Source organism: Dromiciops gliroides, chromosome 3 (assembly GCF_019393635.1).
Source record: "Dromiciops gliroides isolate mDroGli1 chromosome 3, mDroGli1.pri, whole genome shotgun sequence".
NCBI classification, from domain to species: Eukaryota; Metazoa; Chordata; class Mammalia; order Microbiotheria; family Microbiotheriidae; genus Dromiciops; species Dromiciops gliroides.
In genome coordinates, this window is record NC_057863.1 from 493,602,854 (window position 1) to 493,617,698 (window position 14,845).

The window sequence follows — 14,845 nt, forward strand, 5'->3', positions numbered from 1 at the left end:
CCAGAACTAATCTAGGAACAAAGTCTTGTTGTCTTATTTGGACTCCTGCTTCACAGGAGTTCCAGGCAGAACAGAGAGGACATTCTATTCCAGAGTTCCTGATGCTCCTTCTCTTTAGCAGGAGAAGGAAGGCTTTCTCCAGGACTTCCCATTATGAGCATCCTAGAACCTATAAGTCTTTAATTGAACTGAACTTGTGATGCCCTGGAGGGTCATGTATCCTTGAGGGAAAGATTGAAAGCAAGAGCAAATGTGTCTCAGAACCTGGCACCTAGTGAAGCTTGAAGCATCTAATTTTGCAGAAAGGCATACTAGTATAAGTGACAAACTTTGACAAGGAGGGAAATCAGAATCATTTCAGCCTTGAACTTCCTACCTGTTCCAATAGCTTTAGCCAACTTTTATCTGTCACTCAACCCTGTATTGACATTTATGCATTTGACCTATAACCCTGCATGTCAATTTTAAAAAAATATGTCAAGAATCTGATAAATAGAATTATGAATACAATCATTTTGCGCGCACGCAGACACACACACACACACACACACATATGAATTTGTGCCTAATGATAGCCAATACTAGAGTGGGGGTAGGGGTGGGTGAGAGGGAAGTGAAAAAAATAAAGAAATTTACATGAGAACTTTATATTTAAAAGGAATAGCAAGTTGTGCACAATAGATTTGCAGTTTCCTGTGCAGTCATATTTTTATAATTATACTGTTATGCAAATGCTTATTTTATCCCATAAATTAAAAATAAAATAAATAAAAAATTTTAAAAATCTGTCAGGTACTTCTGTGGACTACTTAATGCTATGGTTAAATTTGTCTTGATCTCTCTCTCTCTCTCTCTCTCTCTCTCTCTCTCTCTCTCTCTCTCTCTCTCTCTCTCCCTCTCTCTCCCTCTCTCCCTCTCTCCCTCTCTCCCTCTCTCCCTCTCTCTTGCTTTCCTATTTCCATGAGAGGCAGAATAGCCTAGTGTCTAGAGAGTTGACTAAAGAGTTACAAAGAACTGAATTCAAATCCAGCCTTTGACACATATTTGTTGTGTAACCATGGGCAAGTCACTTAACCTTTCTGTGTCTCAGGCAACTCTCTAAGACAGTAAATTACACATACAATGCTGATATTTATTGCTGGAGGGAGTTTCTACATCAAGAGTTGGCTTCTTAGGGGAAATCCACATGGCTTTAGGACAGATTTATAAGTAACAGAACATGTGCCAGTCTGCATTGTTAGATGGAGTTTTCTAACTGGGACTTCCCCAAACCAATTAATTCACAGGTTTTACATAAAAACAGATATATTTAAATATACAAATACATTTGTATAATCTATTTGTATTTACATAGGTATGTAAATAATATATACATATGGTTAGGGACTGGACCAGTGATTTCATTAATTTAGGGATCACTTGAATGAAGACATGCTTTCTACCAAGGTAAATGGACACCTTCTTAGGAATTTATAGTTTTAAAGGGTTGATTGCATAAGATACAGAGAGGTCAAGAGTCTTGACCAGAGTGACATGACTGATATGTCTTAGGATCCTACATTTAGAGACAGAGGTCACCTTAGAGTCCAACCTCTTCATTTTATAGGTGAAGAAATTGAAGAACAGAGAGATTGATTGACTGGCCTGGGCTCCCATAATTAAGTATCTGAAGGAGTCTTAGAATCCAATTCTTCCTGATGCAGATGCAAGATTTGAACCTAGTTCTTCCTGATCCTAATGCTAGATCTCTATCTACAACTCCTGTCTCTGTTTCTCTCTCTGTCTTTTTCTGTGTCTGTCTCTTTCTGTCTCTATCTTTCTCCCTGTCTCTGTGTGTCTCTCTGCCTCTCTTTCCTTGTATATATACATAAACATACATGAACACACATATACATACATAATATACATGTGTATATAAAAGATATGTGTGTGTGCATATACATGTGTGCATTTATGTACACATATGTATACACATATATCAGAACTATATTAAAAGATAGCATTTCTTATGTTGGATTGTGCCTGTCTTTAAATCATTTGAAGTCTAGCTCAAAGTTCACCATTCAAACTTCAACAAAGGTCAGAGTACTAGGATACTATGTATATATGTGCATATTATATGTGTGAACCTTCTTAAATGTAGGGGCTGTTTTGCTCATCTTTGTCCTCCCCATCTCCTGCCTGTCTGACACAGTACCCTGAAGTTAAGTCAAGTCAACAAGCCTTTATAAGTACCTATTATTCTCCAGATGCCATGCTAAGTGCTGGGGATATGAAGAAAGGAAAAGACAGTGTCCAATCTCAAGGAATGCACAATTTAGTGACATAATAGGTGGTCAGTAAACCTCTGTTCATTTGTTAAAGGGTATACTTGGAGTTGGTCTAGGTCATGCAGATGTGGATGTAACCCAGAAGAAACAATAGGACTTGATAATACAGTTCCAGTGAAGGGACTCAAGTTGACTGGCTTTGTCTTCTGCCTCTTGGCACTTCTGTGTGCCATCCTAGTGTCCTGTGGTGCTGATGTTCTGCCTCTCATAATGCCCTTGCTTCTGAAATCAATAACAGCAGCAACTACAACAACAATAATAGTAACAATAATAGCAATTTGCATTTACACAGTACACTTTGATCACCAACCATTTTAAAAGGGGTTATGTAGACAGGACAAGGGAAGAGATTGGTGAAAATAATACATTGTATGGTGCAATTTGAATGATCTTGATTAATTTCTTTGGTTCATATGTAATCCATCTTCCACATGGATTTTAATTACCTAAATAGGTGTGCTGTAACTTTGGGCAATTCATTTTTTTTTCTGAACCTCACTTTCCTCAACTCTGAGATGAAAGAATTGGATTAAATAATTTCAAGCTTTAAATTTCTCTATATGAGCTAGTGAATTTAACCTGACTTCCCCTCCCCCATACAACACCCTCACCCTTAGGAAATGGAGACTGGTTGCCCAGTAGAAAGTGGGCCAGTCACTTTCTATGTACTATAATATAAGCCAAGAGTTCAAGAAACTAGGCCTTCTGTATGGTCTAGTCTACTTAACATTAAGTACAGTGTTCTTTATGCACAGTGGGTGCTCATTAAGTGTTGCTGATTAACTGCTCAGCACATATTATTTGAAAATGAACTCAATTGGCCTTTTGATTTTGGGTGGTGACTTCATTTCCTCTAGGTAAAGGTGCATATGGAGTTGGGATTCATACAGCCAGAGGGTTTTAGGTCGCTATTTCTCAGATAGAGGGGAATATCTGCAGATTCTTTTAATCTGCACCACTCTTAGAATAATGTTAAGACCTGAACTGGATCTCTGTGATTACCTGAAATGTATTCCACATAGAGACTTTAGGTGAAACAGCTGCAAAGACAGGACTATATTGTCTGCTAAGGAATCCATATTCCTAGTAGAGAGTAGAATTCCATGTCTTATGAATAATAATGGGAAATAATTATGATGATAATGATAATAATGCTTCACAATTGTACAGCACTTTATTACATGTTGTAATGGGTAGAGGGGATGTACCTGCAGTAAGGATGACTTGGGTTCAAATCCTGCCTCTGATCATTGGGCTAGGACCCTGGCTAATTCATTAAACCTCTCTGAACCTCAAGTTCCCTGATCTAGAACAATGGCCATTGTAGCTACTTCTCTAGGTGATTGTGAGTTTGATGTGTATGAAACAGTTTAGCAACTTGAAAGCACTCATACAAATGCCAGTTTTGTCTCTTCTTTTGTCATCTCATGTGATCCTGCCTCTAAGAGGTGGACAGGGATAGGCTTAAACTCATTTTTCAGATGAGGTAACTAAGGTTCAGAGAGGTTGTGATTTGCCAAATACCACATGACTAATAAGTAGTGAAGCCAAAACTGGATGCTAGGTCTCCTTCCCTGTAGTTGAATGCTCTTTCAGTGTCTATCTGGGCTTTGTTTCAGATGTGGAGGGAAATTACACAAACACACACACACACATATATACAAACATATATACATGCATAGATCTATCTATCTATCTATCTATCTATCTATCTATCTATCTATCTATCTATCTATCTATCTATCTATCTATCTATCTATCTGTGTGTATGTTAATATAACCACTGTATCCATTGCCTGCAAGGCAACCTCTGGTAAGTAGCATCCTATCTCACTCAGCGTTCCTACCTTGCAGGAAAGAAATCACGTTGCTCTCTGGACCTGTTTAGGCAAGCACTGTGAGGAGTCGGTTGGCTTGGGATGCACAGAGAAGGGGACAAAGGGAGGGGGGAGATGAAGATGTTTTTCAAGATTCAGGCTGGGTTGCTTCTTCTTATGATAGGTACCTCCCGCCCAGTGGGTGTGTTGATGCCTGGAGCTTCAGAAGCAGCTGTTGTGATGAAGAGACAGGAGGATTTGGGGGAGGTCAAAAGCAGCTCGGAAGTTAAAATTCTCTGCCACTGCCTGCATGGATTGCTTTGGTAGCCATGAGGTCAGAGAATGTGTGGCTGTGTGTGGTTTTCTTTTTTTTTTTCCTTTTCCTTTTTCTTCACCAAATGCAAATCAATAGATGCCGTATTCACAGTCTAACAAGATGTCAAGGAGAGAAGAGTAGCCTTTTCATTCAGAGAACGGTACAGGGAGAGAGAGGCTCCACTCAGAGGGAGGAAGGGAAAACAGGAAATGGGAGGGGGGAGCAAAAGGGTAGGAGAAACAAGGGAGAGAAAGGGGGTCAGAGGGAAAGCTGTTGAGATGACAGGGCTATATAGCAAGAGTCTAGGACTACTTCTTGCTCTATTTGCTGACATGTGGCAGGACCATCTTTTTTTAATCTCCCTGTATCATTTGTGAAAAGGGAACATTTGGGGTATCTTCTGTGGCTGTCAGGTTATAACGTTTGCACAGGCTACTTGGCTGAAAAACCATTCAAAATAAAAGGTGTGAAGAGAGCCTTAAGTCTGTTTTTATATTCCACAATGCTTCTCCCAGATCTGATAAGGTGCAAAAGCCTTAAGGATGTTCCAAGGTTGGGTGATAATTTAATGGGCCAAGAAAATCCAACCATATTCTAGGGAATAGGAATTGGTGCACAATTGGTCTGATCTCTAAACTCTCCCGTGGAAATGTCTCTGGAAAGAGTACTGGATGGGCAATTAGGACTTAGGAGACTTGGCTTCTAGACAATATAGACTAAACAGAAAAAGCATTAGTCTTGCAAGTCAGGAGATCTGGGTTCTAGCCCCAACACCCCTACTTTTTAGCTTTTCAACCTTGGGTAAGTTATTCAACCATTCTGGCTCTCAATTTCCTTATTGGTAAAATGATAGGTCCAGACCAGACTGATCTCTCAGGTCCTACAAACTACCACCTCCCTTCATTCTAACACATGCATCCCTCTCAGGTTCATAATATGATCTCAGTCACATTGCTTCATCTCTATTTCCTTTCAGTTTCTAGAAGGTGGATCTAGTATTTCCTTTACTGACTTAATACATGCGGATGTGAAACTTGTTGAGGAGGTAAAAATATGAGCATCACTAAGTAATTTAGAGTAACAATTTTCAGGATACCCAAAGTGTTGGTTAAGAATATGTCTTACTTCTTGATTTGCTCCCAACAGGGTCCCCTATGACATCTGCCATTAAGATTGGTCTTAATGTTCCAGATAGTCTGATAATTATTACTGAGATTACCACTATCTCTATTTTGTATCCTTTAATCTCGAGGACCTCCTGATCCAGTTGTCATCTAGGTCATAATGGCCTCTTGGCAAGTGATCTTTGGAGTATGATCGTGGGAGCTATAGAGATTGTTTTCCAGATCATTCTGAAAAAATAGGAACAGGCTTTCAAGCAGTGTCAAGGTTGGATTGCCATATATATGTATCCTTTGGAGAAACATAGAATCCTATTTCCCAAGTATGGAAGTGACTCCTTTGGACTTGGAAGGTGTAGTTCTTCCAGCTGTGAGACCGTCACTTAGCCAATGATTGCTCCAGTACCCTAAATGGCCCCTTTGTGGCTTAAAGGAGTTAATAATGTTCCTTCCACAATGGTAAACTGAGTCTGAAAAAATTACACACTGGGAGAATCTGGCTCATTAAAGGATATTTAGAGATGAACAATGAATGGAGTACAATTATAATTTGTAGTACTTTGTTCGAAGGTGATGGGGTTTTTTATCTCTTGGTTTTGGTAAAAAAAATAATATCTAATGAATCATAGGTTCATAGAGTTTAAGGCGATTTTAGAAGTCATCTGGACCAACCCACTGATTTTACAGGTAAGGAAAATCAGGCCCAGAGAGGCTGAATGACTTCCTTAAATCCACCTAGGTAAGTAACTAAGTCAGAATTCAAACTCAGATCCCCTGTCTAGATTCAGTGATCTTTCTACCATGTCATGTTTCTTGTTATGCCCTTTAACCTTGTCAATATTCTTTGCCCCTCTTGATTTTCAAAGATAAATAATCCAATGAATTGCTAAAACATGATTCATTAAAGAATAGAATTCAGTATAAATACACCTTGACAAAGAGGATATAATCACTGATATGCCCCAAACACCCCAAATTGTAAAGCAATTTCCCCATAGGGTGGTCCAAACCCAGGATGCTCAAGACAAGATTATAGTGAGGTTCAAATATAGGAACAAGCCCCAGTACCTAGTTTTCCCTCTCCTTTTCCTCTTGGGAAACAATCTAGTCCATATTGGAGAAGTTGCTTAACTGGCATGCCTGCCCCAAATGAAAAGATGGAGGCTGAAGTTTAAAAAAAAAGTGCGAGAATCAGCCTTATCTCTGAATTGCCTGGTTTCAGTTGGTTTGTTTCCCTATCTTATTGCTATTTAAATACAGTTTTGATGATTTTGTTTGCTTTAAAAAAAGAAAAAAATCATAGAAGGTATAAAATTGCATATTATTTACCCCAGAGAAGAGCACAGTCCCCCTTGTAAATATGCATTGAGGCAGTTTTATTTTTATTTTTATTTTTTTAAGATGTTTAAATGTACCCAGTAGACCGTAATGTCTCTTTCAGAGCTGGTGCCATCTATCGATTAAATATGCATTTATACATTTTTCTTCTTTAAAAAAAGAGAGAGAGAGAGAAACATACGTTTTAATCATACAATAGGCCCAGGAAGACAACTCGTGAAAATACATATTTATGTGTTTTTTAAAATTATTTTTAACAGACTCAATTTTTTTTCCAAAAATAAATGATCTTTGGATATATATTCTGATATAAATGTGGTGAATATGTATTTTGGAAGGTTTTTTTTCTGTTTGAAGGAAGATAATTTAGTGAGCTTTTAATAGGCCCCCTACAAAAGTACAGATGACCAATAGATTAGTCTTTTAAAGATTTGTGATTTGACTTTGTCATTTGGGAACAGAAAGGAAGGCAGGATCCCCTCTTTACCTGTATCTTTACCTTTACCTTCTCCCCATCCATAAGATTTCCATGTCCTGAGAAATTGTCTCGACTATCTGTCACATCCTAGTACACATCCTTATAATTTTATGCCTAGACAATTACAGTCATCTTTTCTCTACTTCAAACCATCCTATACATCTTTGTGAAATTAATCTCCCTAAAACGTCACTTTGAACAATCCATCCACTGTTCTAAAACTTTTGCTGGCTCCCCATTGCCTTCAGAACAAACTTCAAAGTCCTTAGTTTGGTATTCAATGTCCCCTATGATGTTTCAACCTTATTTCTCCAACCTTATCTCCCAATACTTGTCTACATAAAACTTTTCCATGAGCCAAACTGCTTTAATTAATTCATCAACAAGCATTTATTAAGCACCTACTATGTGTCGGGCACTATGCTAAGCACTGGGGATACAAAGCAAGGCAAAAGGACAGTTCTTGCTCTCCAGCCTAAAGGCAAAAACAACATGTGAGTAACTGCACAAACAAGACACATGCAGGACAGACTGGGAGCAGTTTCAGAGGGAAGGCCTTAAGATTCCCTTCTTATCTTAAGCCCATTCCCACCTCACACCCCAGCATTCTCTAATCTGAGTCCTGCCATTTGTGAAAGGCCTAGTTCAAGTCTCATCTTCCACAGATCACTCTCTCTAAGCACTCATCATGCTAGTGATCATGCCCTGTTGTAACAGCCTCTAGCACATATGCTCTGTACAGCTCATTTGGCATTGACAGAGTCTTACCTCACACTGATCCTCTTTTTAGGTGCATGCCCTGCCTCTTCAATCAGATCGCAGGTACTATTTCATAATAATGATAGCTAATATTTATATGGTGTTTTGAGGCTTGCAATTACTTTACAGACATTATATCCTTTGATCATAGAAAGAACTGCACAAAATGATAAATCATGCAATAGGAAGAATTAGTAAAATGTTATAAACAACGATTGCAACAATATAAGTGAAAAGAACATGGAAACAAAGCCAAATTTTGAATAATCCTAGTGACCAATCTAGGCCCCAGAGAACTGATGATGAAAAGCATTTTCTTCCTTTTAATGGAAAGGGGAGGGGACTGCAGGTGTGGGGTACTGCATCAACTGTCTAAACTAGGTACAATGTTGGTTGGTTTAGCTATAGTGGGGGTTGTGGAGGGAATGGAGGGAAAAAGGAAAGTAAACATAGCAACACTTTAATGGTGAGGAAGACAAGAAGAGCATTTCTTATTTTTAATTACTTAAGATGGTACCCAGATTGCTAACACTTATTGTGATGCTATTTTGTCTATCCTAGAGGGAATAGTAATAATTTTATAAGAAGAAACAAAGAATAACTTGAGGGACACTGGGATTGATAACCAAAGCTTTCAGAATCCCTTTCTCAGAGGTTTCCTAGACATCCCTATTTTTCTGGAGCTTCATACCTGGAATTGTTAGCACAGTAATTGAATTCACTGAATATCTGAGGTCACATATAGCATATATTTGGATTTTCCGGGCCATCATATCACTATTAAATTTCAGCTACATCAGAAAGAGTTAGTCTGTTTTTATCTATGTCCAGTTCCTTTCTTAATTTATAATCTCCCTTTATACACAAATTCTTGAATATCAGAGTGCTCATTTGCACATCGAGGTGACGCACTTACTCAACAAGGGAAGCTTAGAGCCAATAAGTGAACTCTAGAGGGCCAGCTTCAGATTTTGTCAGCAAAGCTCTCCTGTGGGGGCAAAACCCTAACTCTACTGCAGTGAGAAATACTGTCAAACTGTGACATAGGGTGAATGAACTAGTCTGCAGAGTGAAAGAGGGAGGGGGACAGAGTAGGGAGGGGTGCCACAGGCGTCCCTTTTAGTGGCCTCATCTTAAAGTTTTCAAAATACTTCAGCAAGTTCCAGGCTCCCCAAAATCTAATCTGAATCCATCCCTACCCATTCTGTAATCATAGCAATTGTTTGTGCTTCTATAGCAACTTGTGTTGCTAGAATCTGAAAATGTTTTAATTGTAGGAACTACCCCCTTCTCACCCTCTCATTGGTAAAGGAGTCTTAACATACCCCTCTGCCTGCTGAAAGAACTGGTGAGCTCCAAGGGAGAGAGCACTCTATCAGGTGTTCTCAAGAGTAGTACTGGAGAGGGGGTGATGCAGGGAAGGGGAGATTGCAAGTTTCCAAATATCATAGGTCCATGCGGAACCACTGGATCTTGATTTCTCTTTGTCTAGAGAGCCAGGAAGGAGGAACAGAGCAAGGGAAATGCCACTGGCACCAGGTACATTTCTGCTAACATGCAACTTTTCCCTCTGACGCTCCCAGCTCCATGGGAGAGTAGGGTTTATTCCAACCCAGCCAAACATCTTCCCATTCTCATATGTGCCAACATCTATCCACTTGCACACCCAGGCTCATACTCACACATGCATACACTTGCACATTCATACCAATACCCCGTGCCAGCTTCTCTAGCACACTGCTGGAGGCTGGGTGAGGGGGTGGATTGGGGACAGGCTTCAACTCTTCTTGTACTCAAACCTGCATGAGATGCAAGTATCTATGTGTCACTCAGGAGACTAGAACCAATGAGTGCATTGTAGGAGGTCTGCTGTGAGCCCCGTGCAGATTGGTGGTGGTGATTTTTACCAGTTGTGTGTATGTGCAAGAAAAAAAAATAGAGACGCTGGCTGCCTGCTCCTATCTTTCTCTCTCTCTCTCTCTCTCTCTCTCTCTCTCTCTCTCTCTCTCTCTCTCTCTCTCTCTCTCTCTCTCTCTCTCTCTCTCTCTCTTTCTCTTGCTCTCTCTCCCTCTCCCTCCCTTTGCAAACATTGGATTTAAACCTGCTCAGAATTCAGCACAGAGGAAGGCAGCAGCAGCAGCAGTAGCAACAGCAGCAGCAGCAGCAGCAGCAGCAGCCAACATAGCAGCTGAGAGCACCGCAGCTCCAAGATGTACCATCCTGCCTGCTGGATCATCTTTTCAGCAACAACTGCCCTGCTCTTCATCCCAGGTACAGTGGGAAGGGTTCTTTCTTTCCCTGAGGGATTTGAAGATGTTAAAGGAGAAGGGAAAGGGGGAAAGGAGGAGAGGGAGGGAGGTGGGCAGAGAGTGAATGTGAGATGCATGTGAGTGAGAGCGAGGTAGCTCTGATATATACACACACACACACACACACACACACACACACACACACTCACTCATACACATAGACAGACAGCTGCTTGCCATAGAGTCTTTACGTTTTGCTTAGAGTGGTCCCGGTGAGCTGGGTTCAAATTCTGCCCCTGACTGTGAGACACTGCTTCTACTGTGTTGGGTATCAAACTGATATTAACCAGCTCCAACCTCAGGGGAATGGGAAAAGGAGCTGAAACTCTCTGGGGGCCATTTGGGCAGAATTCCTGCATAAACGGATTATGCTAGGACCTGCAGAATGGACCAGGAATCTTTATTGCTCTTTCTCTTGCTTTTTCTCTGTTCTACTCTCCTCACTTCGGTTCCTTCCCCCTTCCTTTCAACTTCTCTATTACTCATGTCGTTGCCCTCCCTCCCTCCCTCCCTCCCCCCCCCCCCCCCCCCCCCCCCCCCTCTCTCTCTCTCTCTCTCTCTCTCTCTCTCTCTTTCTTCCTCCCTCCCTCTCTCTGTCCCTCCCTCTTTCCTTCTCCTCCCATTGAATGGAAAGATTTTGTCTTTGAAGTTCAAAACCATATCATCCTTCTTCCTCCTCCATCATTTTGGAAAAGTAGAATTATCCCTGGAAGATCTAGGGGAAACTTACACGGTGGGTCTGGAATGGTCCAATGTTTCCCCCTCCCTTTTACCACCCCCCTCCTCTGTTATTTAAAGGAGATCCTATCCCAGCAGTTACCTGTTTGGGGAGAATTCTGCAATGACACAGGCAAGATGCTGCAATTGTTGTAAGAAAAGCTTAGCAAAAGTGTTGCAAAATTCAGCATGTTGAGATATATTCAGTAATTGTACCTTTGCCATTGCTGAGCAGAAGGATGGATCTGTGCATCCTCCCAGCAGTGCTGATTTGCTTAAGTTGGGGTTGCTCTTAACCAAGATGCTGGCCAGAATGGTAGAGGCTGTGGGGATTTTTACTCTGAACCCCAATGAGATGGTTTATTTACTGAATGTTTTATTTTAAAAAACAGGTGGAAATAAACAGAGGAACTCATGATTGAGCATTGGATCTCTCAATTGAGAAATGAAACACAGTCACATACTTACACACATATATCCACTTGTGCACTTAGATGCACACACGTGTGCCTACCCACTCATATCCACAATTCATACAGCCTCACACACAATGAAAGCAGTGTTGTATAGGATTCTTTGCAAATGGATGCAGTTGGGTATTTCTTCAAAGTGAAATGATAAATATGGGAGTTTGGCAGGGAGAAAGAGAAAAAAGAGGTTTGACCAAGAAAAGAGGAAAAGCCCTCCTAGTTTTTGACATTTTAGAGTCTTCTTCATGCTTTGGGTTTTACAAGCTATGGCTGGGCTCTGTGTAGCCATTTCCCAGGGTGAATCCCTCACTTTCAATAGAAATAGACTCAGAAGGTCAGAGCAGGGTGGAGGCGGGGTGGAGTTTATATGTGTCTGTGTGATATTTAAGATAAATTAGGATTTCCAGCCAAGGGTGGGTGAATGGGGGGGGGGGGCTTTGCTTAGGACAGTGTTGTGGAGTACAGAAGACAAGGGCACACAGGCAACACACAGTACCTGCTACAGCCTGATAGAGGGAGCCAAGTTAGTCTGTTGGGTCAATAATAGGAGAGGAAAACTTTGCTGCGTATGTAAGTCTCCTACCCAGGAGGTCAAGCACTGACCCTGTAACAAAGCTTCCTTCGTGCCCTTTCTCTGGGTCTGGGGCATGCTTGCTTTCTAGTAGCATCATTCAAGTGGTTCAGACCCTGCTAGAGAAGGGGAGTCTGTCCTGTTTATTTCCACTTAAAGGCAAAAATAAAGACAAAACTGCCTACGCTGCATTGCAGTGCACTCTGAACCTAGAATAAAGCAGAAAGTAAGAAATCAGGGGGAGAACTGTCCCCACCCTGGTGCCCAGAAAACCCACTTCAAGGAATGTTTAAGATCCTGCAGAGGGTTGAGGCAAATATACACAATATCCCCATGGAATTTGAAAGGGCACATCGTTCAATGCCAGGGCCATCTTACCCTAGAATCATATACAGGGTAAAGGATTGGATGGCATGCCAAGTGACTCCTAGATAGTTCAAAAAGTAGGGAAGGATATGAAAATTGTTTGGGTTTTAATTTTCATTTGATACTCATTTCTGGTCCAGTCTGTTGCATGCCTCTGGGGAACTGCTCTTTATGCTAATTGTGCCTGGAGCATGGTATATGATGGTTCAATCAAGGAGGAGGGAAAGTTGCTTTTGGAAGGTGTAATTGGAGGGAAGAAAAATATCACAACTTGAAAGGTTCCTGCAGAAAATAGAACCTAGCATTCTCCAAAAGTTATTATTAGCTATGATGGTTTATTTGTGCTTTCACCCTCCTCACTTCTTTTCTTTCTCCTCTTTTTGGGATTTTCCCCCCTTTTTTCAGAAGATGCTTTTTTTCCCATAGGTGCTAATGCCAGCTCGTTAGTAATTTACTCTCCATGAGTTTAAAGACAAAAGGTTAATGTAATAATGAAACCCTGACCTGACAGGGCCCTGATGCCATTTCATTTTGCAGCTTTTTATTTCTTGGTAAAACACGTTTCCATCCCAGAATAATTTTAAGGCTAATGTTGTTGTCATCTAGTGCCTTTAGGGGGGAGACCGCTGGCCATAAATTGCTTTTCTAGGCAGAATCTCTCTGATGGGAAGGACAGTAACAAGTGGAGATTGTAATGAGCCTGCAGCCATGACAGTGGTGAGGGCAATGGGTTGACAATTTAATTGTCGCACCAGCGGCACACACCTTGCACAAAGATTGTGATTCTTGGCATCCAGAGGTGAGAGATTGTTTGATTCTGTAAGTGGAAGGGAAGGCAGAATTGAGAAAGGAGAGATATATCATTGACCTCTCATTGTATTGGAGAGATGGTCAGTAGGATAAGCTGACCAACCTTAAGAGATATTGGTGTTTGGGACAAAGTTTCTTCTCCCTCCTTTTCCTTCTCTACCTCTCTAATCCTGAGAATAACATTTTTCCATCAGGTTTGCCATACTACAATAAAGGCAGCTAACATTCTGTCAGTACAACATATCCCCAGCCAGAGGGAGAGAAGTCTCTAAGGGTTAGAGGGTGTTGTCAAGGACACCCATTTGAATATGGGGTCACTAATCTTGGCCATGGGGAGGTTCTCCTTTTGATTTTGTTCTCTCTTCTCAACACCACTCTCCTCCCACCTCATGGAGCATCCTTTAGGACACAAAGATCACTTCTGAAGAGTTTTTGGCTGGGTCTCATTTGTCTCCCTGTGGACCAGTTCTGTCCCATCAACTTCCCTATGTCTCTTTTTTTTTGCAGGGCAATTGGGGTTAAGTGACTTGCCCAGGGTCACACAGCTAGTAAGTGTTAAGTTTCTGAGGCCGGATTTGAATTCAGGTACTCCTGAATCCAGGGCCGGTGCTTTATCCACTGCGCCACTTAGCTGCCCAACTTCCCTATGTCTCAAGCAGATGTCTGCCCTATGTGTTTCAATAGCTTCTGGGCCCAGATAGATGGCTCACTTTGACTTAAGAGACCTTTCTCTTCTACCCTTACTTTAACTCCATTGCTCTTTAAGGAAAATATCTCCTGAGCATGAAGAAGGGGGACACTATGAGGCAGGAGCTAGGCTATTTATTGTCAGCTGTAATTCTTTGGCAATACTTCGGGCTCACCACACAAAGTTGTTTGCTAGCTGTGTTCATTTGGTCTCTACCCACCTTGAGTGCATATGCGTGCAGATGAGCTTATCTGGTTTATAGAAGCTTCAGAGAAGGAAATGAATGAGCTGATGCAGGTCCAGGAACCTACACTCTCCTGAAAAGCCCAGTGAGCAAGGCCTGAGTGTTAGTTTGGTTTAAACTGAAAGCTACCCCCCAATCAAATAAGATAGAAAATATAAAATACTTTGGAAACTTATACAAATGTCAGTAGTAGTTATTATTATTATTATTGGTTTTCTTTAGACCAGACTTGATATTTCTTTAGCCTAGGGAACTTCCCAGTGGAGAAATTCCTACTAATATATATATATATATCAGTACCTTCTCTGCCCCTTATAAACTTAGAAAGGTATCTTGACCTCTTGTTGTTCAGTCATTTTTCATTCGTGTCTGAGACTTTGTGATCTCATTTGGAGTTTTCTTGGCAAAGATACTGGAGTGGTTTGCCATTTCCTTCTCCAACTCATTTTACAGATGAGGAAACCGAGGCAAATGGGGTTAAATGACTTGACCAGGGTCACACAGCCAGTAG

The 14,845-nt window shown here is 41.0% G+C and overlaps 1 protein-coding gene across 1 annotated transcript in view; it reads left to right on the forward strand.

The window, feature by feature from the left end:
• The first annotated feature begins 10,007 nt into the window (after positions 1–10,007).
• Positions 10,008–14,845, forward strand: part of OPCML (opioid binding protein/cell adhesion molecule like) — a 1,508,279-nt gene continuing 1,503,441 nt past the window's right edge. The window contains exon 1 of the mRNA XM_043991521.1: positions 10,008–10,430. Within this exon, the coding sequence (XP_043847456.1) occupies positions 10,370–10,430 (61 nt within the window). The 5' untranslated portion in view covers positions 10,008–10,369. The remainder of the gene's footprint in view (positions 10,431–14,845) is intronic.